The 26,336-nt window shown below is 44.1% G+C and overlaps 1 protein-coding gene across 9 annotated transcripts in view; it reads left to right on the top strand.

Moving 5' to 3' along the window:
• Positions 1 to 24,390: 24,390 nt before the first annotated feature.
• CACNA1D (calcium voltage-gated channel subunit alpha1 D) overlaps positions 24,391 to 26,336 on the top strand; it is a 304,390-nt gene continuing 302,444 nt past the window's right edge. For 6 of the 9 annotated variants that reach the window (XM_012771604.3, XM_012771606.3, XM_012771603.3 and 3 more), the window contains exon 1: positions 24,572 to 25,010. In XM_012771604.3, coding sequence (XP_012627058.1) covers positions 24,944 to 25,010 — 67 coding nt within the window. In that variant the 5' untranslated portion in view covers positions 24,572 to 24,943. Of the gene's footprint in view, positions 25,011 to 26,336 lie in introns of all 9 variants that reach the window. The other 3 variants (XM_012771607.3, XM_012771611.2, XM_012771602.2) reach the window with 1 other exon arrangement.

Here is a 26,336-nt window from a genome sequence, read left to right on the forward strand (position 1 = left end):
CTTGGACACTAGGTCCTCTCTTCAGTCCCAACATAAGGGGCCTGTCCTGCTCAGCACTTCCTTCTCCAGCGTCTCTTGTCTTTTAGAGCTCACTGTAAGTTTCTCACGGCCTATTGTACTGGCTATCCAAACCACGGATCTGATAAGATCAGGGTGATCTGTGCCATTTGTCTTTGGAACTTCTGTATAATTTTCCCCTACCAGAATACAAGTGTTTCAAGGTCCAGGACCACATATATAAATGTCTCTTATCCCATAGTGACAGCATATCACAGTGATTTATACCAGGTAGGCATGGGAGATGTGCGGTGTTTATGCAAAGCTAGGCCATGGTTTTCTTTGTTGAAGGTTGGAGGAAAAAGAGTCTTCTGTATGTGTTCTGTTATTCTTTTAAAGTCTTTATTTTTAACAAAGCCATAAATGAACATACATTAAGAAGTTAAACAGTGGTAAAGGCTTATAAAAATAGCAATCCTTGCCAACTACACGTTCTAGTCTATTCCCTAGAAGTAACTACTTCTTAATTCTTTTAACTATTTCCCCCCCTTTCTTGGTCATATATATCTATATCTATATCTATCTATATCTATATCTATATCTCCTGGTTCACCAATTTTGTACATTACCTACTAAATTTAAGGATTGGTGGATAAAGAATTTTAGCTCTCTTTCACTACCCTCTCCTCTTCCCATAATCCCCATATAATTATATCTTAAATTTTCATTAACTTGATTGTCAATGTTCCAGTTATCTATTTTTTTTTTTTTTTTTTTTTTTTGAGACAGAGTCTCGCTTTGTTGCCCAGGCTAGAGTGAGTGCCGTGGTATCAGCCTAGCTCACAGCAACCTCAAACTCCTGGGTTCAAGCAATCCTGCTGCCTCAGGCTCACGAGTAGCTGGGACTACAGGCATGTGCCACCATGCCCGGCTAATTTTTTCTATATATTTTTAGTTGTCCAATTAATTTCTTTCTATTTTTAGTAGAAAGTAGACAGGATCTCGCTCTTGCTCAGGCTGGTTTCGAACTCCTGACCTTGAGCAATCCGCCTGCCTCAGCCTCCCAGAGTGCTAGGATTACAGGTGTGAGCCCCCACGCCCGGCCTCAGTTATCTCTTGCTGCTTAACAAATCCTCACAAAACTTTGTGGCTTAAAATAACTACAGTTTTGTTTGTTTGTTTGTTTTTTGAGACAGTCTCACTCTGGTGTCCTGAGTTGAGTGCATGGTGTCATCATAGCTCACAGCAAACTTCAAACTTCAGGGCTCAAGGGATCCTCCTGCCTCAGCCTCTCTAGCAGCTGGACTACAGGCACGTAACATGATACTGGGCTAATTTTTCTATTTTTTTGAGACAGAGTCTCACTCTGTTGCCCAGGCTAGGCTGCCATGGCATCAGCCCAGCTCACAGCAGCCTCAAACTCTTGGGTTTAAGTGATCCTCCTGCCTCAGCCTCCCAAGTAGGTGGGACTACAGGCATCTGCCACCATGCCTGGCTAATTTTTTTCTATATATTTTTAGTTGTTTGGCTAATTTCTTTCTATTTTTTTAGTAGAGACGGGGTCTTGCTCTTGCTCAGGCTGGTCTCGAATTCCTGACTTCGAGTGATCCTCCTGCCTGGGCTTCCCAGAGTGCTAGGATTACAGGCATGAGCCACCATTCCCCGGGCTATAATCTTTTTATTCTCTTCTAATTCCTGTGGTTTAGGGAATTGGGAAAGGCTCAACTGGATGGTTCTGCCACACAACTGCAGCAAGGTAGTGGATGGAGTTGGCCAGGCCATCTCACTTCATGTAATCTCAGGGCTTTCCCATGTGGTCTCTCCCAGTGGGGTAGGTTGGGCTTCCTCATAACATGGAGGCCTCCCAGTGTGACTGTTCCAGTAAGAAAGGCAGAAGCTGAATCACCTCTGAAGATATTGTCTCAGAAGTCACCCAGCATCACTTTTCCCATACTCCACTGGTTACCAAAGACCTGCTCTGATGACAAAGAATTTGGGGCCATATTTTTAAACTGCCACAATTGATGTTTTCATTATGATCAAAGTAATGTACTCTAGCCAAGTAGTATACTAGGGACACATGACCTTTCTTGTATAACTTTTGTTTTTCCTGGAAAGATATATGTCTTAATTTGTCATTTGCTTTATTGTCTTAGAATCTCTGGCTGTGTTTTCTCCTATACACCAATGGCTCTGTAGTTTTCCACATGGTCAAACTATATTTAACAGATTAATTTGTCAGTAATATTTGTTTCCCCATCCATGTTCCTCCTGGATTCCTCTGCTCTCCTCTGATCTAGGATAGTTGCTTTCTAGGCCTGCTGCACAGCTGTTGTACCAGGATTTCTCTTCACCATCATTATGGGAATTTCCTTCATCTCTTCCTAGGTTAAACCCCTTGATTCCTGGATTCTGTCTTCTTTTTCTGGCTCATATTTTGGTGAAACACATCCACCAGTTACTTCTTTTGTGAGAAAGGATGCTTGGGAGGTAAGTGTTAGAGACTGTGCATATCCTAAGACATCTTTTTCCTACCCTCTTACTTTTGCCTGTGTGCAGAATTCTAGGTTGCAAACATTCCCTCTGAGTTTCGAAGGCACTGCTCCTGTGCCTCTGTCTTCCAATATGCCAATGAGAAGTCAGATGCCATTTGATCCTTCCTATGAAAACTGCTTTTGCTCTCTGGAAGATTTTAGGATTTTCATTTTACTCCTGGTGTTTGTGCCTTAGATCTGGATCTTTTTTTCATTCATTGTTCTGGGCATAATTGTTCACATTCTATTTTTATGTGAATTAGAAAAAGTCATTCTCTTCTAGGGCCAGATTGTAAAAAGGCATTCTTTTTGGTAGACCAATTAAAGAAAGATGTTCCTTCTGGGTAAACCAGTTAGAAAAGACACCCCTTCCTCTGGGCTGGTGCGCTCGGGTGCAGGGCTTGGGGAGCAGAGCTTGGGCGTCGCCCTTCTGGGCTGGCTGCCTTTGTGTAGGCACACACTGCACAACTGCGCTGCACACTGCCCCTGGCGCCGGGCACTTGGCAAGTGCGCCTTTCAGTCTAGAGACTCGCCGAAGTATGTACCTGGGAATCTTCTTTTGTTGTTTCTTTGTTAATTCCTTTCTCATTGTTTCCTCTGTCCTCTCTTTTGGGAATCCAATTTCTCAGATGTTATATCTACTGATTGGGTTTCTAATTTCCTTGACTTTCATCTCTTAATGTTCACCTCTTAGTTCTCTTATTCTGCTTTCTGGGAAATTCCTTAAGTTCAATTTTCAAACTAAAAATTGCCAGCTAAAGGTTTAATTTCACCTATATTATTTCACATTTTGGTGAGCAATCATTCTATGATTACTCCTTTTTATTTTTTTGTGTATCATCCTCTTTTGCTTTATGAGGGCAATGTCTCTTTATCTTTCTCTGATTCTGAAAGAGATTTCTTCTGCTTTCTGCATTGTGTCTGTTTCATTTGTCCTCCCTCATCCCTCTAGAATGCGTTTGCTAAATATCTGTTTATGCCTAAGCATGAGGCGCTGTGCAGCTAATGGGAAACTCTGTGTGTGTGTGTGTGTGTGTGTGTGCGCGCACGTGTTTTGTTAATGGTGGCTTCTCAGTAGAGAAACAGGATGGCGTTTTTCACTGTAAACCCTGAGATATCAGTACCAATTGGTCTTTCAGCTCTTTAGAAAGTCATGCTTTGGACTTGTGCCTTAAGGGTACGGATATGACTGGTGGCTGTAGTCCTGAAGCTGCTTAGGGAGTCTCACACTCAGTACACAGACTTCCACTTAATTTCTCAGTTTTTACTTTCATACCTCATCGTCTCCATTCTTGAACTAGAGTCCTCTAATGGTGGGATTGTTCCCATTTCTGCAGAGGCTATAGCTTTTGACCCCTTCTTGGGAAGGGTGGCAGTGAGGACAGCTCGTTGTGCTAGGTGGAATGGGGACAGGAACCTGGGGGTACCATTGTTCTTTATATCAACTTTCAAACAATTCTCAATTTTGGTCTTCTACCCTCAACATTTCTTTCCTTTCTTTTTTCCTCTCCCTCCACCAAATGCACATACATCAAAATGTATCAATACTATGTATAAAATTCAGTGAGTTTTGAGAAATGGGTTATGCCCATGTAGCTCATACCCCTAGATATAGAACATTTCCATCACCCTAGAAAGTTTCCTCATGTTTCTTCTCCTCTTAGGTTTCATCAAATGAAAAGTCATTATCCTCTCCTGTTTTGTGTTTTCTCACCATTAATTAGTTATTTGTCAACAACTTCGTATAAATGAAATCATGTGGTATGTACTATTTTGTGCCTATGGTTCCACACGATGTCTATGAGATTCATCCATGTTGTCACATGTATCCATAGTTTGTTCCTTTTCACTAATAAATAATATTTATTCCATTGTGTGAATATACCATAAGTTGTTTATTCATTCTTCCTATTGATGGACATTTAGGTTGTTTCTAGTTTGGGGCTATTGTGAATAAAGCTGCTGTGAGTATTCGTCTACAGGGCTTTTTGTGGACATACGTTTTCATTTCTCTTAAGTAAATATCTAGAAGTGGAATTGCTGGACCAAAGAGTAGGTATGTGGATACCTTCATTAAAACTGACAAAACTTTTTCAAAGCAGTTGTGCCATTTTACATTCTTACCAATAATGTATGGAAGTTCTGGTAATCCACATCCTTGCCAACATTTTGTATCGGCAGTCTTTTTAATTTAACCATTCTAGTGGGTGTGGTATGTCTTCGTACTTTTAATTTGTACTTTCATAAGAACTAATGATATTGAGCAATTATTTTCCATGTGTCTATTTATCATCTGTATATCTTCCTATGTGAAGTGTCTGTTCAAGTTTTTAGCCCATTTTTATGGGGTCCTTTATCTTGTTATTGTTGAGTTGTAGGAGTTCTTTATTCTGGATACAAGCCCTTTATCGGTTGTATGTTTCCCAGTATTGTCTTCCAATCTGTGGCTGGCCTATTCATTCTTCTAATGATATTTTTGATCAGCAAAAGTTTTTCATTTGATGAAACCTAATCTGCTTTTTTTCTTTTATGGCTATTGTTTTCCGTGTCCTGTCCAAGAAATCTTTGCCTACATTTTTCAGTTTTTACTTTATACATTTTCAACTCCATTATTAAACATTTAAATTGTTATGCCTTTTGATGAAATGACTGTTTTGTCATTATGAAATATTATACTTTATGTTTGGTAATATTCCTTATTTTGAAATCTATTTTGGCTGAAATTAATCTAGCCATTCCACATTTCTTATGATTAGTGCTTACATGATATGTCCTTTTCCATCCTTTTATTTTCAATGTATATGTGTCTTTGTATTTAATATGTCTCTTGTAGATAACATATAGTTGGATCGTAACTTTTATCTAGTCTAAAAAGCTATTTCTTTTAATTGTAGTATTTAGTCAACTTATATTATTATTTATTTATTTATTTTTGAGACAGAGTCTCACTTTGTTGCCCAGGCTACAGTGAGTGCTGTGGCATCAGCCTAGCTCACAGCAACCTCAAACTCCTAGGCTCAAGCAATCCTACTGCCTCAGCCTCCCAAGTAGCTGGGTATACGCCACCATGCCCGGCTAATTTTTTCTATATATATTAGTCGGCCAATTAATTTCTTTCTATTTATAGTAGAGACGGGGTCTCGCTCTTGCTCAGGCTGGTTTTGAACTCCTGAGCTCAAGCAATCTGCCCAGCTCGGCCTCCCAGAGTGCTAGGATTACAGGCGTGAGCCACCGTGCTCAGCCTAGTCCACTTATATTTAAAGTAATTATTGATATGGTTGGATTTAGGTCTCTCATTTTTATTTACTTTCTATTTGTTGGATATGATTTTTATTCCTTGGTTCCTTGTTTCTTGTCTCTTTGGGGAGTTAATATGTTTTAGCATTTCATTTTAATTATTTTTAGCTATATCTCTTTACATATTTTTAGTGGTTTCTCTTAGGATTAAAATACATACTTTCAACTTATCCCTCTCAGCTTAGAATTAATATTGTATTACTTCAAATAACATATGGGAACCATGCAAGGGTATAGTTTCAATCATCTCCCTGTTCTTTTTGCAATTATTTTCATCTATTTTACATCGATATACATCATAAACTCTATAATGTAGTATTATAACATTAGTTGAAAATTGTCATATGTCTCTTAAAGAAATTAACAGAAGAAAAGAAAAAATATAGTATTTTATGCACATTTATATACATGTTTACCATTTCTAGTGCTCTTCATGTCCGTTGCCAGTTTTCCATCTAGTGTTTGAAGAACTTCTCTTCAGCATGAGGAACTTCATCTTCCATTTCTTATAATGTGGCTGCAATTCTCCAAATTTTCATTTATTTGAAAATGATTTCATTTTACCTTCCCTTTATAAGGATATAGAAATCTGAGTCAAATGGTTTTTCTTTTAGCACTTTAAAGCCACTATTAAGGCCTCCAGCCTTAATTTTCTCCAATCAGAAGTAGTCTGTTTGTCATTTTGTTGCTCTTCAGTATATGTAATGTGTAATTTTTCTTTAAAAATTTTCAAGATTTTACCTTTGGCTCTCAACAGTTTGATCATAATATCCCTAGGTGTGGTTTTTTCCTTGCATTTATCCTGCTTGCATCTTTCTGAGCTTCTTAGATGTTTTTAATCAAATTTGGGAAAATTTCAACCATTATTTCTTCAAATATTATTTTCACCTAATTCTTTCTCCTTTCTCTTTGGCACTTATGTTAGACTGTTTAATATTAAACCATAAGTTTCTGAATTTCTGTCCATTTTTCTTTAGTTCTTTTTCTCTCTGTATTTTGAATTGGATAATTACTACCAATCAATCTCCAATTTCATGGATTCTTTCTTCTGTCATCACCCATCTAGTGAATTTTTTTTTTTACTTTTGTTATTATACCTTTCAGTTCTAGGCTTTTAAGTTTTTATAGTTTCAATTTCCTTGCTGTGAGTCTGTATCAGTTCATTTATTATGCCTATATTTCCATTTATGTCATTAGATTTATTTATAATGAAAACTCTTATCTACTAATTCCAACACTGGTGTCACCTTAGGATGGATTTCTATTAATTCCTCCCTCCCCACCCCCATCATGACTATGTATCACACATTTCTGTTCTTTGTGTCTAATAACTTGATTGTATACATGACATTGTGAATGGCACATTGTAGGGACTCTGGATTCATTTATTTTCATCCAAAAAATGTTGATTTTCGTTTTTGAGATCAGTTAACTTAACTGGACTCAGGCTCCAAACTGTCTCCCCTGAGGTGGACAACAGAGAAAATCTCCACTGTGTCCTTTTAGCTGTTTTTGTTGGGTCTCCTGGAGTTTCCTTTGTGAAATAATAGTACAGTGTCATTCAAAAAATTGGGTAGAGCTTATACTCAGATTTTTTGGGTCATACCCTTGGTGGATTCCTCCTTTTTGGGATTTCCCTTGTAATTTCTCACCCCCTCTATTAGCCTGAACTACATCCTCTGACACCTCAGCCAGTAAGCCTAAACTCTCTGCCAATCCACACTGCACCAGGAGGGAAGTACCCTCAGGCAAAAAGTCACAAACATCAAATCTCATCTACTGTAGTTCTGTCTTTCAGGAGTTAATTTCCCTCTGGTTTCTGCCTTGCTTTTGTCACTTTCCAAAGCTTTCCTACATTAAAAAAAAAATTGTCCTGATTTTATAACTTTATCAGTAGGAGGGTTACTTTTATCAAGCTACTTACTTCATTGTTATCAGACTGGAACCTCAACCATAGCTTTTTACAGTATCTGGTATCCCAATCCTATGACTTTCTGGGTGTTTTTCTTTTGGTTTTTGTTTTTAGACAGGATCAGGCTCTGTCTCCCAGGCAGCTAGAGTGCAGTGGCATTATCATAGCTCACTGCAACCTCAGACTCCTGGGTTTAAGCGATCCTCCTACCTCAGCCTCCCAAGTAGCATGCGCCACTAGGATGGGCTAATTTTTCTATTTTTTGTAGAGATGGATTCTCATTCTTGCTCAGGCTGGTCTTGAACTTCTGACCTCAAACAATTCTCCCACCTTGGCTTCCCAAAATGCTAGGATTATAGGTGTGAACCACCGCACCAGCCTGACTTTTTGTTCTTATGGGACAGGGGGTTGAATTGGTTTGACACCTGTCAAAATATCTGGAAGCATTAAATTTTTATCTTTCCCTGCTCTGCTAAGTCATTTACCTTTCTTTATGTATTATGGGTTTCATCAAAGATAGATTTGTATTTTCATTTTTTTCTTATTATTTTTATAATAATTTCTGGGAGGAAAATGGAGTGGTATATCTTCACTCTGTACTCTTGAAACATTGAAACATGAAGTCTCTTGAGTTATTCCTCTTTTTTATGAGACAGGGTCTCAGTACAGTGCAGTGGCATCATCACAGTTTGCTACAACCTCAAATTCCTGGGTGCAGGTGATCCTCCCATCTCAGCCTCCTGAGTAGCTGGGATTGCAGGCATGCGCTCCCATGGATGGCTAATTCTTTTTCTTTTCTTTTTTTATTGTAGAGATGGAGGTTCTCACTATGTTGCCCAGGCTGGTCTCAAACTCCTGACCTCAAGTGATGTTCCCACCTTGTCCTCCCAAAGTGCTGAGATTGCAGGCATGAGCCACTGTGCCTGGCCTTTAAGTTATTCTTAAGTGTGTTTAAGTTCTACGTTCTTCTTGCATGAAGATAGTGTTTCTTTTGAATTCTCTCATCACATCTTATTAAGTTCTCTCCCATGGACTTCTAGGAGCTGCATTAACAAAATGCATTTTGAAATCTCAGTGCTTTGGGTACAGAAAGCTCTTGGAGAAGGGACAGTGTTTCTGGCTGATTTGGTTTAGTTGCTAAGAACTTAACTTCAATATTCCTGTCTCCTTCTCGGCCTCCACTCAGCCAGTTTTCCTACAAGGCTGTCGCTGCCCTCTGTGTTTTCTCAGTGATGTGTAGAGCCCACTGAGAGAAAGATGAAAACCTTTCCACAGGCAAGGCTGAAAGGATGGATGTTCTTCTCAGTCTCAGGAAAAGTAGCATCCTCCAGTCTTTAAAAATGGGGTGAGGGATGTGGCAGCCTTAAAGTTCAGCAGGAGGAAAATAAGTTAATTTTCAAGGTTTTCTCCTATTTCAGACCTTTCTGGGAAAAATAATGTGAAAGAATCTATTCACATATCTAGTGGCATATCTGGCCTGCCAGAGCCCTAGTTACTCTGGAGATGAATCCAGCGGTCCGGGTTCAAGGCCACACTCCCCACTGTCTGTCTCAGAGCAGCGTCCGGGCTCCTCCTTACACATTCGCTTTCTCATGCACCCTGCCTCTGCCTAGAAGCGGGGGGCACACAGACAGCCTCGTGTGCTCTGGACGTGTCTGTGTTTCTGGGTGAAGTCACTCCAATCCCAGGACGAGGAGTGGATGTGGGAAGCTCCGTTTTTAATTAGCCAGCAGGGTGTGGCCTGCTCGCCAGGCGGGGCTGCAACAAGCGGATCTCTCTTCTTTGGGGAACAGTTCTCAGAAGCAGGAATTAGAACTGTACACTCGTCATGTTTGAGGCAGCTTTTATCTACTGTTTCATCAGCGATCCTTGACAAGTGATCTGCAGTTCTGGCTTAACCATTTACTAGTTGCGTAGCCTTGGCAAACTCACGTCCCAGCATAATGGTTCCAGTAGACTCCTTTATGAACTGGAAGTGAGAGCATTTTCCCTGACCTACCGTGGAGGCTTAGTGAGGCTGAAAGGGTAGCATGGAAATTAAAAGGTGCCATAAAAATACAGAAAGAAATTATTAATATTAAGGCTTAGAGAGGTTTGTCTTATGAGGAGGAGTGAGTTAAAAAGGAAAGTCTTTGTTGTCTTCTGAGGGAGTAAAATTCTTGGGGCAGAACAGAGCAGAATATGGGACAGTCTGGCACCGTGTCTGCTAGGGCTCTGCAGCCACTCCGCATTCCCCTCCTTTCCTCAGGCTTCGCTGCCCGGGGGACAGTCGTCAACACTGGGCAGGCCACCCCTCCTCTGTGCTGCTCGGCCACCTGTGCTGCGCTCTTGTCAGAGGGCTGACAATCAGCTCCCTGCTGCTTTCTCATCTTTTAAAGTCCAATTAAACATTTCTGACCACAGCGTGACAATTGTCTGGGCTCCACACAGCAAAACTTCACCTGACATGGCATTAGGAAGCCAGAAGAGAAAAGAAAAGCTCCTTCATCCTGGAAAGATTATGGCCACAGCTCCTTAAAGGGTGGAACTATTGTGAGGGCTGGACCTAGGTTCCCATTAAGCAACCGCCCAGCTCAATTCTAAACTTCAAATGTCCAAACTTCAAGATGTAGCAGATGTAACCATGTCCACAGGGGCAATCTGGTGGCTTAAGAATTAACAACGGCATAAGGTAGGCATGGGAAACAGCGAGTCTGAGAGATGCTGGAAGGTTACGTTGGGGCTAGATTGTGGAGGACCTTAACGCTGGGATCAAAAGTTGACCTTTGTTTCAGTAGGATAATCAGGAGTCTTACACTGCCTTGCAGGCCTGGCCTGTGGTGGAAGGCAAGTGGATTTAACAGTGGATAGAGTGTTCTGGCTTGCAGATTGCCATCTCATAATGTCTTGCCACTAAACGTTTGCTGAGGTTTATCTACCCTAACTGGTCACAGCATATTAGCACATTGTTTGCTTAATAGAGTTGTGGCTCCCCTTGAACATTTATTTAGGAAGATGCTACACCTGGAAGAAGGGAAAACTCAGAAATCTGGGTTCTAGCTCTGAATCTGCTACTGACCAATTGTGTATGTGAGGAAGCTAGTTCTTGTCTCAGGGCTTTAGCTTCCTTATTAGTAAAATGAGGGGAAAGAAGGACAGTTAGATCAAGAGATCACTAAAGTTTCTCTTAACTTGAATGTTCTTAGAATATAGCTTCAGCTGTTGACATGTCTGCGTTCTGTGTCTTACAATTTGCCTCACATAGGACCATTCTGTTGAACCAAGTTTCTGATGTTTTAAAAGATAAAATAAATGATTAAAAAATTAGAAGACCCCTGACCTAATGTAGCCTTTACCAGGTAGACTTTCACCGTTTGGAGCATTTTTCAGAGAGGGGAAATGACTTGCTAGTAGTTATAAGGTGTGCCTGTGGTTTCCATCTCTCTCTCAGTCCAGTTTTCTTCCTGCTGTCAGCTGCAAAGCTTAGGGTATGATGGGAAGATCACTGCACTTGCTATAGTGGTGGGAGATTAGAGGGAAAAAGGACTAGTAAACCATGGAGTGGTTGGGATAGCTAAATGGTAGACAAGGGCCCGGGCTGGGTCCTGGCAGAGGGGTGAGATTTAACCAGGTGGAGAGAAGGGAGTCAGGTGTTCCAAGTAAGCCAGGATGGCGAGGCAGGGTCCATGTGTCATGACGAGTCAGGAGCTGGCCAGGTGAGAAAGGGAGATAGGAAATGAGGCAAGAACCTTAAAACCAGGCAGAATGGGAGATGTACTTGATATTCTAGGACTTTGATACTCAAAGTGTGGTCTGGGAACTACAAGCTTTGACATTACCTGGGAGCATGTTAGAAGTGCAGAATCTCACCCCACCCCAGCCCTACTGAATCCAAATGTACATTTTAACAAGATGATTGCTACACACCTTAAAGTCTGAAAAGTGCTATAGTTCAGGATATTGGTTCTCAGTTATACTGATGACTGGACTCCCCTCCCCCTCCCCCCTCCTCCGGACCCCTGAATCAGAATTTTTTAGGGATGGGGCTTGGACATTACAAGTTTTAAAAAGCTCTAACCTATAGCCAGGGTTGAGAACTATTGTTTTCATGGCTATAAAGCAAGAAAGAAAACATTGGTTCAGGGAATAGCTCAGTGCAAGAAAATTTAATATAGATCAGTCAGGTAGCAGAATAAAGACCGTACACAAGAAACAGAAATTAATGGTGACAAACCAAGTATACAAAATGAAGGAGAAGACAACTCCATCATGTTGAGTCTTGATAGTTGAAAAATGGTTGTGCTAGAAGTTGCTGAGGGGAGCTAGTTTGTAGAGGACAATGAGAAATTAGTTTGGTTTTAGACATTTCCACTTAGATTTGATGGTGGCAGGAATTAGGTTGTGTGGCATTGAGCTTAGATTAAGGGCAGGACTAGAAGTATGGATTTGTAATCCATTATAACAGAAGTGAACGCTGGAGTCACATACACAATACAAAGTGACCAGATAACAGAATTAAGGCTTTTGTTGTGTATAAATTAGAATTGTAGGCTTGGAAGAAATTTTAGAGAATTTTATGCCAAACTTCTGTGCATGAACTAAGAGTACTGATCTCAGCGGTAGAGCAATGAATGTCTTTTCAGTCTGGCCATAGCAACCCTCTGCCTAGAGTCAGGGAAGGACCATGGCCTCGCCCTGTGGAGTTCATTACCAGAAGGGCCTGGCCCATGTGAAGTTTTCTTGCCAACTCTGTGACTCATCCATACACTTCCACAGTGATATTTTCAAAGTACAATCATGTGTAGCAGAATCTCTTTTCCATGGCTGATGATGTTGCCCATCTGTGAAGTCATTAAGCTCTTGTGCTCTAAAAGCAGGGAGGAGGTAAACAGTGGAAGCAAAGTGGGAGCCTGCTCAAATGACAGGAGCTTGGGATTCACACTCTGGCCGAGGTCTCTGGAGCCCCAGTATCCTCTTAAAGGGGATGTAGGAATTGAGCATTAATGCACCCTCCACAGCAGGGTGCAAACCAGATTCAAAATATAGACAGAGAGAAAGGAGTAGGCTTGGAGTTGGAAAACCAGGATTCATATCTAAGCTCTGCCATGTATTGGCAGTAGCCACGCCCAAATTTCCTCCTTAGTAAATGAGTAATTTTATTTTCCTCATAGGGCTGTAGCAAATAAATGAATATTGCATGTGGGAATGCTTTACCAACTATAAGGTACAAATCCAATACTTTAAAAAAAGGAACACCAGAATGTCAAATATATAGACAGGTAAGGAAAAAGAGAATCAAATGGAATTGGACGTTGCATTTCCATGATAGTTGGCAGGGGTGGGGGAGTGTTCTATTTTTCCTAGTGTACCCAAAGCAGGAATCTGCCCATTTGATTCTATCCCTGTTACGATCTACTCATTCTTCCTTCTTCAGCCTGAGATTTCCCAGTTAATCCTTATGGTTCTATGCACCTATGATGTATGTCCAGTTATGTGCACACCTGGCCCTTGGCAAAAGTATGAAGGAAGCACAATTGTCTATAGTGACCCTAGATACACCCCCCTTGGGGCATTTTTCCTAAGGCAGGTATAGGCACTCCACTTCTTGAGAACAAGGTGCTCATATTCTCTTCCTTCCATTTTCCCTCCCTGAGAATTAAAGGGCTATTGTGATATTTCCAGGGACATTGGTGTTTCAGGTAGAGGACTAAAGCTTTGACCTGTTATGATGGAATAAAGTGAGATTGGTGAAAGTGTAGAATTTGATCTTTCTGGTATCCTCAAAACATAATGCACAGGCTTCCATCAGGTTATTGGGCTGGCTTTGTGGTAGATTACTTACTCGCCCTCAAAGATGTCATAAGTTGTATGATCCACATTTTAAGTGCTATGAAATTCTGTGAAATGGATCCAATTGCATTACTTTGTAGGGACTTTTTTGAGAATCAAGAAGAGAATAAGCTATTGTGCTCTTCACATAAGTACCATTGCAACACAAGGCATTAACATCCCTTATGCTGCCAGAATCTATTCAGAACCATAGAAAGCTACAACCAGAAGAAACCTTATAAAAAGCAATTCATCTGTAGAGTGTGATGTCTTCAAACTTCAGTGTGAATCAGAATCACTTGGAGGATTAGTTGAAACACAGAGTGCTGGGCCCCATCCCTAGAGTTTCTGATTCAGTAGGTCTGGGGTGAGTTGGAGAATTTGCATTTCTAACAAGTTCTCAGGTGATGTGGCTACTGCTGTTTCAGTAACTACACTTTGAAAACCATCGATCTTGTGCTTTATAATTCATCAGATGCCTTCCCATGCCACTCCCCAGTGATGCCCATACATCTTGTGACCTGGCAAGGTCAGCACATCACAGAGGGAGAAGCAAGCTCAGGAAGGCCATGACTGCTGAAGTTCACACAGCAAGGGAGAGAACAGAGCTGGAGGTCCCAGCCTCTCCCATTGCCATTCTTTTCTTTTTTTGTGAGACAGAGTCTCACTTTGTTGCCCAGGCTAGAGTGAGTGCCATGGCATCAGCCTAGCTCACAGCAACCTTAAACTCCTGGGCTCAAGCAATCCTCCTGCCTCAGACTCCCGAGTAGCTGGGACTACAGGCATGCGCCACCATGCCCGGCTGATTTTTTGTATATATATTTTTAGTTTGCCAATTAATTTCTTTCTATTTTTAGTAGAGACGGGGTCTCGCTCAGGCTGGTTTCGAACTCCTGACCTCGAGCAATCCACCCGCCTCGGCCTCCCAGAGTGCTAGGATTACAGGCGTGAGCCACCGCGCCCGGCCATCCCCTTGCCATTCTTTTTCTAGTTCTAAGTTGTACCATTGCAGAGTTTTATGATGCTGACTAAGCATGGCCAAAATGAGACCCTCTATCTTTTGACATTTCTTGCAGGAGTCTTTTTGTTAAATCTGCCTGGGGATGGTCACCTTGCCTTTAGCAGCCTCCAGTGAGCTACTGTAATTGGGGCATTTTGGATATTTATACAGAAATATTTGGAGGAGGAAATAAAGGGATGGCGGGGGGAAGAAACTTCCCGGATGAAAGGTCTATGGGTGAAGAAAGGAACCAGTTAGGCAGAAGGAGCTGGGAAAGGAAGCCAAGGAGGGGCTGGATGAGGGGAAGGGAAGTGAGGCAGAATTGTGGGTAAAAAGCTAAGAGTCCTGAAAGATCTTTCAAAGCACTTAGGCAGTGAGCTTTACGAGACACCCAGTACTCTGTCTTTGGCTACTCTGCCACATCATCAGAATCTAGTCTGTTTGTGATGTAGCATGTTTGCAAAACCCTCCCATACACCCTGGCATTCTTTGTTATTGGCCATGAAAGTAGTGTCAGTTTTTGAAAAATTATGGAGCTCTTGATATGGTTTCCTTTCGGCCCCACATGTTCCTTGTATTTGTCAAAATGGAACACTAACAACTATTTATTCAGTTTTGTAGACATGTTGACAATAAAGACTACCATGTGTGTTTCCCTGCCATGGTGATTATTTTGCTTAATGCATGATTGACTGAGATGTCTTCAGTGTATTATAAACACACATTAAAAATAGCAACCTCAAAAAAGATAGAACTGAGAAATGGAAAGTTCCATATTTTTGGATGCAATACAGTACCAACCTGATTATTAGAACATGAAACAGATAATCCTTAGTGAATTATCTAAGTATGTATAATGATTCTTCTTCAAATAAGTGGCTTTGGATTCTACTATGTTCCTCTTATTTATAAAAGTTTCTCTATTTGGAAACTGTTAAAAATCGTTTTTCTGTGTATATGTCCTAACAACCTAGAAAATACAAAATCTGGCTAGTTTATCAAATCTTCAAGCCCACAGCCCAATCCCAGTTTTTTTTTTTTTTTTTTTTTGAGACAGAGTCTCGCTTTGTTGCCCAGGCTAGAGTGAGTGCCGTGGCTTCAGCCTAGCTCACAGCAACCTCAAACTCCTGGGCTCAGGCGATCCTCCTGCCTCAGCCTCCCAAGTAGCTGGGACTACAGGCATGTGCCACCATGCCCAGCTAATTTTTCTATATATATTAGTTGGCCAATTAGTTTCTTTCTATTTATAGTAGAGACGGGGTCTTGCTCTTGCTCAGGCTGGTTTCGAACTCCTGACCTCGAGCAATCCGCCCGTCTCGGCCTCCCAGAGTGCTAGGATTACAGGCGTGAGCCACAGCGCCCGGCCCCAATCCCAGTTTTTAACATCCATCTTTGGCCAGCATCATGAAGCTGAGAGAGGTCACTGCATTTTCATATTGCATTTTTATCAAGTGGAAAGACAATGTTTCTAAATTAGCACTCAAGATCTGTGCTTGCTTATTTGTTAGTAAAATTGAGGAAATGAAGAGTCTTAATATTTTTATGATTTCCTATGTAATGCCTCCCCAAAATATTGATTTAAAAGTTATGCTAGTATCAAGGATTTGTGACTTAGTTTTTTGCTTTTATAAGTAAGAAAAGTAAACAGGTCCACATGTGTGGTGGGTGCCAAGTGTGAGAGACACTAGTGCCATTTAAACTTCAGTTTTGTTTTGTGAATTGAATATTTAAACAACTGCTCTGAAGAAACAAAAAGGAAATTGTAATGTTTGAACTATAAAATTTCTGACGTTTATTGACTTTCTGGGTCTCCCTAACAACTTCCCGTCCTCATAAATTTGCTCCTGTGGCTGATCGGATGCAGACTTGTGTTATTTTTCCATTACAGTGTGTGACTACCAGCTTCAGTTCCAGTGGACAGTTAATGCTTTTAACCTGGAGGTGACTAGTAGTGTTGACTAATCCCAATTTTGGGTGTCCTCTGTGCACACGTGAGCGTGTGTGTGCACATGTGTGTGTGTTTGTATGTGCTCACAATTATATTCAGCACGTGCCATGGGATGCACTATGTGCATGTGTGTAAATATCTAGTTTACTATTTTCTCTGTCCTACCGTAACTACCTTGGGGTTGTCAGTATTGGCTGTCGAATCTTAAATACTGGAAATTAAAATTAAGCAAAATTCAAAGATCACTAAAAAACCCACTGTGTTCTATTGCTTTGGGACTACACTGAATGACAGAATGCAGTTAACAAAAAGGAGAGCCATCATTACAGTGGATTGTAATATTTTAATTGGCGTGGGGAGTTAAGTTCTAAAGTCAGGACATAAAGGCAAAAACTAAGACCACGCACAGGAAGGGCAGACTCCTGCCAGCACCATTTAAACAGTTCCCTCCCTCCCTCCCTTTCTCTCTCTGTAACTGAGTATATTTAGTTAAATTCACATTAAGTTATATGATTCAACTTGATGCTACATGTCAGAGGCTCTACAACATTAATTTTAATCTTTGCAATAAATTAATAAGATGGGTGATATCATCCTTGTTTTAAAGGTGAGGAAACTGAGGCCCTAAGAGGCCCCAAAACAGCATAACTAGTAGCTGGCAGGGCCAGGATTTGAGCCTAGTTCTATGTGGCTCCAACCAGGGTTGGGGAACCTGCAGCCTTAAGGGAACATGTGGCCTTCCTGGTCCTTAAGTGCGGCCTTTTGACTGAATCCAAATTTTACAGAACAAATCCTTTTATTAAAAGGGGTGCAGCAGAGACAGAAGAAGCTTTTCTTTCCTACTTTGGTGCTTAAAAAAGAACAATCTGGAAATCAGAAGGCTTCAGATTCCCTCCAATATACCATATTAGAATGTTAAGAACCCTTAGAGATATGTTTTATAATCAGTTTATTTCACAGATGGGAAACTTAAGACTTGCTCCCTTCCCTCAGTCAACATGGATAATGTGGTGTTGACTGTATATACTAGACTCTGCCAGGATTTCCCAATTGTGAAAATGGAGAGTATTTGGTGCATCAGAGAGTGATGGATAAGATTTAAGAATTGGGTCAAGGGGGATGGGAAAGAACCAGTTAAAGGAACTGGAATTACTTTGTCTGATGTGAAATGTAAATCATGCTCTTCAAGTGAACAGTTGCTTGATGAAGGACGAAGACCAGCTGGACTCTACTTGTAATGGGGCCAAAGCAAGAAGAGAAGATTTGAAATTTTGCTGGGTGGAGTATAAGTCAGTTGTAGTGGAGGAGTCCTGATGGTGGTGGGGCATGGGGATGGACGAGGAGGGGGAAGATGGTGGCACCAAAGGATAAGGGACCTCACAAGGCAGAGAGCTGCAGGCCTTTGTTTTCTCTGTCCAATCTCAGAATGGCATTGCCCCTCACAATAACAAAATAAATGGATCAATAAATCTGGTAACATCTTCTTAATTGATCCATCAGATCTTCCTGTGCCCTACAAATCTTTTCATCCTCTGATTTATCCTGCCCATATGTGTTAGAACTATTTTCATGAAGTATTAATACAACTCTGATATCATTTCTCTGCTCAAAAACAGCCTGAGCAGCTGTTTTCAAAGTGTGGTCTATGGACCCCCAGAGGTAAGGTTGCCAGTTGTAGCAAATAAAAATTTTGGAAGCTCAATAAAGTTTGAATTTCAAATAAACATCAACTAATTTTTTTTAGCATAAGTATGCCCCATGCAATATTTGGGTATTTTGTATTTTATCTGGTAACCCTACCTGGGGCACCAAAAGACTCTTTCAAGTGGTCTTTGAGGTCAAAATTATTTTCATAGTAACTCTAAGACTTATTTGCTTTTTCTACTGCGTTGACATTTGCACTGACGGTACAAAATCAACAGTGTTTAAAACTACTAGTGTCTTAGCACGAGCCAAGGCAGTGACACCAAAGCGTGCGGGCGGACACTGCATTATTATTATTATTTTTTTTTTAAGGGTAATTTCTGTCTGGAATGGACACTGCATGATTGTCTGTCATGCGCTCACAGGAAAAAAACTTGACAGTCTCCTTGATGAAGCTGTAGAAATTATTATTTTATTAAATCTCTACCCTTGTGTAGATGTCTTTTTAAATATTCTGGCTCACAAATTAGGACAAATGCATAAAACATTTCTGCTGCATACAATGCTTGTTTCACTCGTGTGATGGTTTGAGGTAGGAAGTTGGATGGGTTACTTTTTCATGGAACAACAATTTTACTGACAAACTATGGTTATTCAGACCTAAGTATTTGGCAGATATTTTCTAGAAAATGAATGAAGTAAGCCAGTTACTTCAAAGAAAAAACTTGACAGTATTTGTGCCAATTATAAAATTTAAGCTTTCAAGTGAAAATTAGAATTTTGAAAAACTTCTATCTACCACAGAGAGCTTGACAGCTTCCCAATACTTAAAGACTTTCTGATGAGATTGGTGGTAATAACAATGAATGTGGTTTTTTGATATTGCATAATGAAATGTGTCAACATTTAGAAAATCTGTGTAATGCAGTGAAACAGTATTTTCCAAATGACCAATGCATGATGTTACCAAATCATGCATGGATAAAAGATCCATTTAAACTGCAAAATAGACTGATAGATTTTAATGCAACAGAGTATAAAAAGTGAGTTCACTGACACGGTTTGAAATTCCACATTTCAACTAACCTTTAAAAGTTGAGTTTTGGTGTCATAGCAACAAAGAACAATATCCACAATTATCTGAAAAGGCTGTTAGCTATGTATCTGTGGACATATCTGTTTGTACATATCAAACATTCTATCACTACAGATTGAATGCAGAAGCAGATAGGAGAATCCAGCTGTCTTCTTTTCAGCCAGACTATAAAGATATTTACAAAAAATAAAAGACTGCCACTCTTTTCACTATTTTGTTCTGGAAAACAGTTATTTTTCATTAAAAAATGTTAATATATTACTATTTTAATGTGACCTATAAATGATTTTTTTAAATGGTCTGTTTGAATTTTGAATATGGTAAATATCAACAGATAAGATCTAAACAGCAAAAGAGTTTTGTAATTGTAAAGAGTCTAAAGTAGTCCTCAGGCCAAAAAGTTTGAGTACTGGCCTACGAGGTAACACCTGGACAAGTGAGCCAGATACTTGGGACTTTCCACCATCTACTCCAGGGGTCCTCAAACTTTTTAAACAGGGGGCCAGTTCACCGTCCCTCAGACAGTTGGAGAGTGCGCACCATGGGCCGGGGACAAGTCGGCTGCTAAGCAGGACAGGCAGCAGGGGCAAAACCACCCGGCGGGCCGGATAAATGTCCTAGGCGGGCGGAATGTGGCCCGCTGGCCATAGTTTGAGGACGCCTGATCTACTCCATCCCACCTTTGTTACTTATACCACTATCTCCTAAGTCCCCCTAAGTCCCAGTCTATGCACCTGCTTACTGGCTTCTGCACATATTCTGGGCTTCTCAGCCTGACTTTGTGCATGCCATTCCTCTACCTGGAACACATGTCCCCCCCCCCCCCTTATCTGCCTGTTCTGGTGGTTAGTGGGTCAGGGCCATCTTCTTAGCACCAGGGCCTGTGGGTGGAGAGCCTCATTCAGACCCAACTTCATAGTTTATGGATATGTTCTGCATGTAGCCTTCAGGATCTGTTTGTCTTCCTTAATTAGAATTCCTGGTTTGCAGAGGACCTAGTTTTCCCTCTGTTTTGTATTTTTTACCATCTAAGGGCCAAGTGTGCTGCCATAAACTTTATAGGATTTCTGTAAATATTAGCTGACAATTTCCAGTGATATCTGTGGGCTTTTATGATCCTGTGCTGATTAATCAGAGTATTTAGCGCCTGCTGTGAGCATAACACTTGGCAGTTGGGGAAGGGGGCTAAGGAGGTGATCCTTGCTTAAGGACCTGCACTGTGGTTGCAGAGACACGATTTATAGCCAAGAAGCAGTCAAGTAAGACACAGGAAGGTACGTTATCAAAGGAAAAACTAGGTGCTGTAGGCCTTCAGGGAAGGGGGCGTGGGGGTGGGCGCACATGTGTGTTCTCAGCGGCAGGAGCAATCAGAATCAGAGAAGGCTTCTGGAGGAGGCAGGGACTGGAGGCTTGTTCCATAGGGAGGGTTTAGTTAGAGGTCAGCAAGTCAGCAAGGCAGGGATTTCAGGTCAGTGAACAAACAGGAGCCAAGGCAGAGAGTCAGAAATGAGCACAGCATGTTCACCGCCTAATGAGGAGGCTGCTGACCACAGTGAAGGCGAATGGCGCGGAGTGACAAGGCTGAAAGCCAGTCAGAGGCGTTTAGGTTGGAGTGGAAGGAAAGAGGAAACAATGTTTTTTGGTTAGGGAAGTGACATAGTGTCTTCTGAACATAAGATGGGTTATTCGTGGGAGGGAGAATTTAGATGGGGCATCTACTGCGTGACCCCGGGTGCGAGACAATCAGGCTCTGGACTAGACTGTCACACCAGCAAGGTTTTCTGAAATGCAGCACACATAGGTAACCTTGTCTACAGCCAGTCCAGTGCCTTTACATAGGAGTGTTTGGTAAGTGAGGTCCCGGGGATTAGGGCCCCACAGTAGTGTGTCGGTGACATAACTGGGTCTTAGAGCTGAAACCTTTTATTTTAGCTTTTCCTCATGTCTTATTGGCTAAGCCACTAAGTAACTGTGTGTGGTTTTGGGCGAGTTACTTAACTCCTCGCTGTCTTGGTTTTATCATCTGTAACATGAGGGTTTTAATAGTACCTGTCTCACAGCTTGTTAGGAGAATTAAATGAATGAATACACTTAATGCACCTACACTAGAACTTGGCACATAGGCAGCCTTTAATAATATTAGTTACTATTATTTGTTCAGTAATTCACATTGTCATGGGAATATAAATATTTAAATTACTCAGTAGGCCAAAGCATCCAGAGCTGTGCTGAATCAAGGCCCTCAAAAAAAAAAAAAAAAAAAAATGCTTGCTGGAGACATTGCCAAGATTCAGAAGCTGGAATGGCATGTCAAAAATTCTAATTCCATAGACTTGTTAAGACCTAAAGGGTAAAACCTGGAAACCCAAATCCCCAAATCACAATTTAATCATGTCATTTCTGAGCTAAAACACCTTTACTGGCTTTCCCTGCAGAGAAGATAAATCTAGGCTTCTTAGCCAGCCAGCCAGCCTTCCTCCCCAGCTCTGAGTGGCCTTCCCACCTCCTCTCTCCATCAGCTTAGCCTCCCCACATTCTGCCCTGAGCTTCACTCTCACCCTTAAAGCCCATTCCTCTTACCCCATCTATGGCCGGGCACGGAGGCTCACGCCTGTAATCCTAGCACTCTGGGAGGCCGAGGCGGGCAGATTGCTCCAGGTCAGGAGTTCGAAACGAGCCTGAGTAAGAGTGAGACCTCATCTCTACTAAAAATAGAAAGAAATTAATTGGCCAACTAAAAATATGTAGAAAAAATTAGCTGGGCATGGTAGCATATGCCTGTAGTCCCAGCTACTTGGGAGGCTGAGGCAGAAGGATCACTTGAGCCCAGGAGTTTGAGGTTGCTGTGAGCTAGGCTGACTCCATGGCACTCTAGCCTGGGCAATAGAGTGAGACTCTGTCTCAAAAAAAAAAAAAAAAGTAGTCACTTGTTTTTAATGGACTTTATTTTTTTTAGAGCAGTTTTAGGTTTATAAAAAAATTTCATAGAAAGTACAGATTTCCCATATACTCCCTCTGCCAACAGTTTCTCCTATTACTAACATCTTACATTACTGGGTTATATCTGTTACAATTGAACCAATATTGACATACTGTTATTAATAAAAGTCCCTAGTTTATGGTAAAGTTCACTCTTTGTGTTGTACAGTTCTATGGATTTTGGTAAATGCATAATGTCCTACATATATCATTACAGTATCATAAACAATAGCTGCCCTAAAATTGCTCCATACTCCACCTGTTCATCCCTCTTCCTACCCATTAGTTTTTTTGTTTTGTTTGTTTTTGAGACAGAGTCTCACTCTGTTGCCCAGGCTAGAATGCCATGGGTCAGCCTAGCTCACAGCAACCTCCAACTCCTGGGCACAAGCGATCCTTCTACCTTAGCCTCCTGAGTAGCTGGGACTACAGGCATGTGCCACCATGCCCGACTCACATTAGTTTTTTAAGAATCAGTTAAAATGCCCTCTTCTGTGAAAACCTCAGATTTCCTCAATTATAATTAATCTCTGATGCTTGAATAGGACTTTTTTCATACTTGTTACAGCTTGCATGTTCTGCATGGTGTGAGAGATGCACACACAGTTTTCTTCCTTTATTAGATTGTCCTTGGGGGAGGAGCTGCGCCACAGGTTTGTCCTGGCAACATCTAGCCCAGACCCTTGTTCTTAACAGGTGCCTTATGAACTGAACTGAGTCCTGAGCAAACATTAGGCGGGGATTTTGTAGAGAAGGTCTCAAGAGGCAAGGCTTTAGAGTTGGAGCTCTGAAAGCGACATGAAATTCACAAGTGGCTCACGGATGTGTAAGTTCTTTGACAGGAACCATCTTCTGTCCCCGCAGGTTTCGGCTCAGAGCAGCCATAGGTGAGGTGGCCCAGGCCAGCTTTATATTGCTACTAGACCATAGGGCTGTTTCCCTGCCTCTCCTCTCTCCAACAACAAAGCAAAAAACACAACCCAGCGAGAGCCCAGTTGTTTGCATCCTTCCAGACCAGACGCCCCTCAGTAAGGCCCTGGAGAGTCTCTGGTCCCCACTCGCTGTCCCAGGGCCCTCAGCAATTGCGATGACTAGTGTGTCCGCTGTGGGCAAGGAGCACCTTCCCGTCGACAATTCTTATTTTCTTAATGCACGCTGAGCTGTTTGCTTTATTTTTGCTTTAAAGACACTGTTCTTGAACGTTCTAAAACGCTGTGGGAACATGCAGATCGGAACAAAAGCAAATAAATCGAATCCTGTGAAGCAACAAAGCGGACGCCCTTCTCCAGCAGCCAGCGCGGAGCTAAATGAAAAATATCAGTCATCCGCCAGATCCGTTACTTCTCCCTCCGGACGAGCTGCGCGTGCAGCCGCCGGCCGGCGCGAGACAGCAGCGGGGTCGTGACACAAAGCGCCCCCCTCGGCGCCCAGGCCCGAGACCACGCTGGCGGCAGCACTATTTCCTTGAGCCAACGCAGGCGGCTCGAAGCCCCTCGGCCTCCACTTCCCCGTGCCTGCCTCCAAACACCCTTGGGGAGACCGGCTCGCCCCCAGAGCCCGCGGCGGCGCCAGGGCGGGCGAGCGAGGCGCTCCGGCCGGGTGGGCTCAGGCGGGCACCTGGGCAGCCGGCCCCCCGCGCCAGAGGAGGGAGGCAGGGAGGGAGGCAGGGAGGGAGGGCGCCCGCTCAGCCCCAGCGGCGGGCGCCAGCGGAGCCGGGAAGGGCGCGCTTGGAGACCGCGGCCGCGACCGCCCGCCGCACCTGTGCTCCCAGGGGGCGGGGCCGCCCCAGGTGCGCCGAGGGGCGGACTCGCGTGGAGCCCGGGACGCCGCGGGAGCCTGAGCGATCCGCCCCCGGGAGATGCGGGGGGAGGAGCGGTTAATCCGCACCCGCCGCCGCCGCCTCTTTGGGGCACGGGGAGCGCACGCCCTGCGGCGCGGAGGGGGTTAACCCGGAGGCCCGCGGCTGGAGCGCGCTTAACCCTTCGGCGCCCGCAGGTCAGCCGAGCCAGGCCCGGCGGCGGCACCCCGAGTCCCCCGCGGCGGCCACCCGAGCGCGCGGGCGTGCGGGAGACCCCGCGCCGGGCCGCCGACCGCCGGGGCGCGGCGCGGCCGTGGGAGGCCCGGGCGGGCGGGGGGCGGGGGACGGCGGCGGCGGGCGCGCAGCGTCGCCAGGGCGAAGCCGGCGTGCGGCGCGGCGCGGCGGGCGCGGAGCGAGCGGGCGGGCGGACGAGCGCCTCCGTCCCCGGATGTGAGCTCCGGCTGCCCGCGGTCCCGAGCCAGCGGCGGCGCGGGCGGCGGCGGCGGCACCGGGCACCGCGGCGGGCACCGCGGCGGGCGGGCGGGCATGGGGGGCGCTCCGAGCGGCCCCGGCGGCCGGGCCGGCGTCTCCGCGGCGTCCCTCCGCTAGAGGAGGGACCAAGCCAATTCTCCTTTGCAGCAAAAAATTACATGTATATATTATTAAGATAATATATACATCTGATTTTATTTTTTTAAAAAGTTTATTTTGCTCCATCTTTGAAAAAGAGGGAGCTTGGGTGGCGAGCGGTTTTTACAAATTGTCCTTATTTTCTGTTATTTGTCCCCGTCCCTCCCCACCCCCTGCTGAAGCGAGAATAAGGGCAGGGACCGCGGCTCCTACCTATTGGTGATCCCCTTGCCCATTCCTCCCCCGCGCCAACCCAGCACAGTGCCCTGCACACAGTAGTCGCTCAATAAATGTTCGTGGATGATGATGATGATGATGATGAAAAAAATGCAGCATCAACGGCAGCAGCAAACGGACCACGCGAACGGTGAGCAGCCAGACCCGGGCCCGGCCAGATCTAACCCGGTCGCGGTCCTCCGCTTCCCCTGCCCCCACGTCTCGCCGCGCTGGGTGGGCCGAGGGGTGGAGAGAGGGTGCTTCCAGCTCGGTGTCGTCTACACAGGAAGGGAGATGCGTGACAGCCACTCCGTTTCTCCTTCAGGCCGTGAATGTCAGAGTTAATTCTGCATTCGTGGGGTGGGGGGGCCGTGGAGTGCGGAGCACTGTGCAGCCCGAGGGGCGGCGAGTCGAGGTGATTCGGGTTCAGTGTCCTCGGGCTCAACTTTCCTTCAACGCCCCGTGGCGATGGAAGGGGAGGCTGTTCGTCTTCAGCCGAGCCCCCTTTCCAGCCTCTTCCCCTCCTCACCCGCCCCCTCATTGACTAGGGAAGGTCCCCGTCCATCCGGGAAATTCTAGGGTTGCCCAGTTTCACCCTTGGAGCCGCGGGTGGGCGAAGCACGCCCCTTCCTCTCGGGCGGCGCCGGCATCTGGGGAAGGGGTCGGGCGGAGCGTGTTCCGGCTCGGTCGCCGCTGTGCACACGTCGGTAACCTAGCAATGCCCGGGAGTCGCGGCCGCCGTGGGGCTCCTCTCCCCAGCCCTGGCCCGGGCACCACGTGCGGTGTGCACGCCGGCCGGGGCTGGGCGAGGGAGGCCGGAGCAGCTCCTGCCGGCCCTCCTCTTTGGAGATCGCCAGCGCCCCTCAACCCCGGTCGGCTGGAAGCCTTTCCGGGTGAGCGCTCCCCAGGGGAAAGGCTTGGCACGGTTTGTCCGGCGCACGATCGCCTGCTGCCCGCCCTCTTTGCCCCCTTCTCAGGCTTGCTGGGCAGGCAGACCTGTGCTTGCTTTGACTCTTTACTTAGCAATAATTGGTTTTGCAAATGCCCATCCCTCTACCTCTCTGCCACCTCTCTCACTTGGACTTCTGCTTCAGTGAGGAGGCTGTGGTGGAAGGCAGGCAGGGGCTTAGAGGGTGGCGTGACCCAAAGCAGCGGGGGAGGGGCTTCGCACACGGAGCCCCCTTGGGTTTCTGCCTTGTTGTGCACCTGAATGCCAGCCTACACTCACATGCTCCTGCTGAGGCCTTGAGGGCCCCTGGTGTGATCCAGGCTGTCTATCCTGGGTATAGGGGTGCAGGCCAACTGCCTTGTCTGTCTCTCTGGGATGCTGGCTTGGCTGCTGCTGCTGCAATTTAAAATGCAAAAAAGCCCTAAAGATGTTTTCTGTTTTCGGAAGCCTGTGGAGGAAATGAGTCCCAAGCATCATGAATTTTCATTTGCAGGAAGTGTCAGTGCATAATCCAGATATTTGTTATGG

Source organism: Microcebus murinus, chromosome 1, assembly GCF_040939455.1.
Source record: "Microcebus murinus isolate Inina chromosome 1, M.murinus_Inina_mat1.0, whole genome shotgun sequence".
Classification (NCBI taxonomy): Eukaryota; Metazoa; Chordata; class Mammalia; order Primates; family Cheirogaleidae; genus Microcebus; species Microcebus murinus.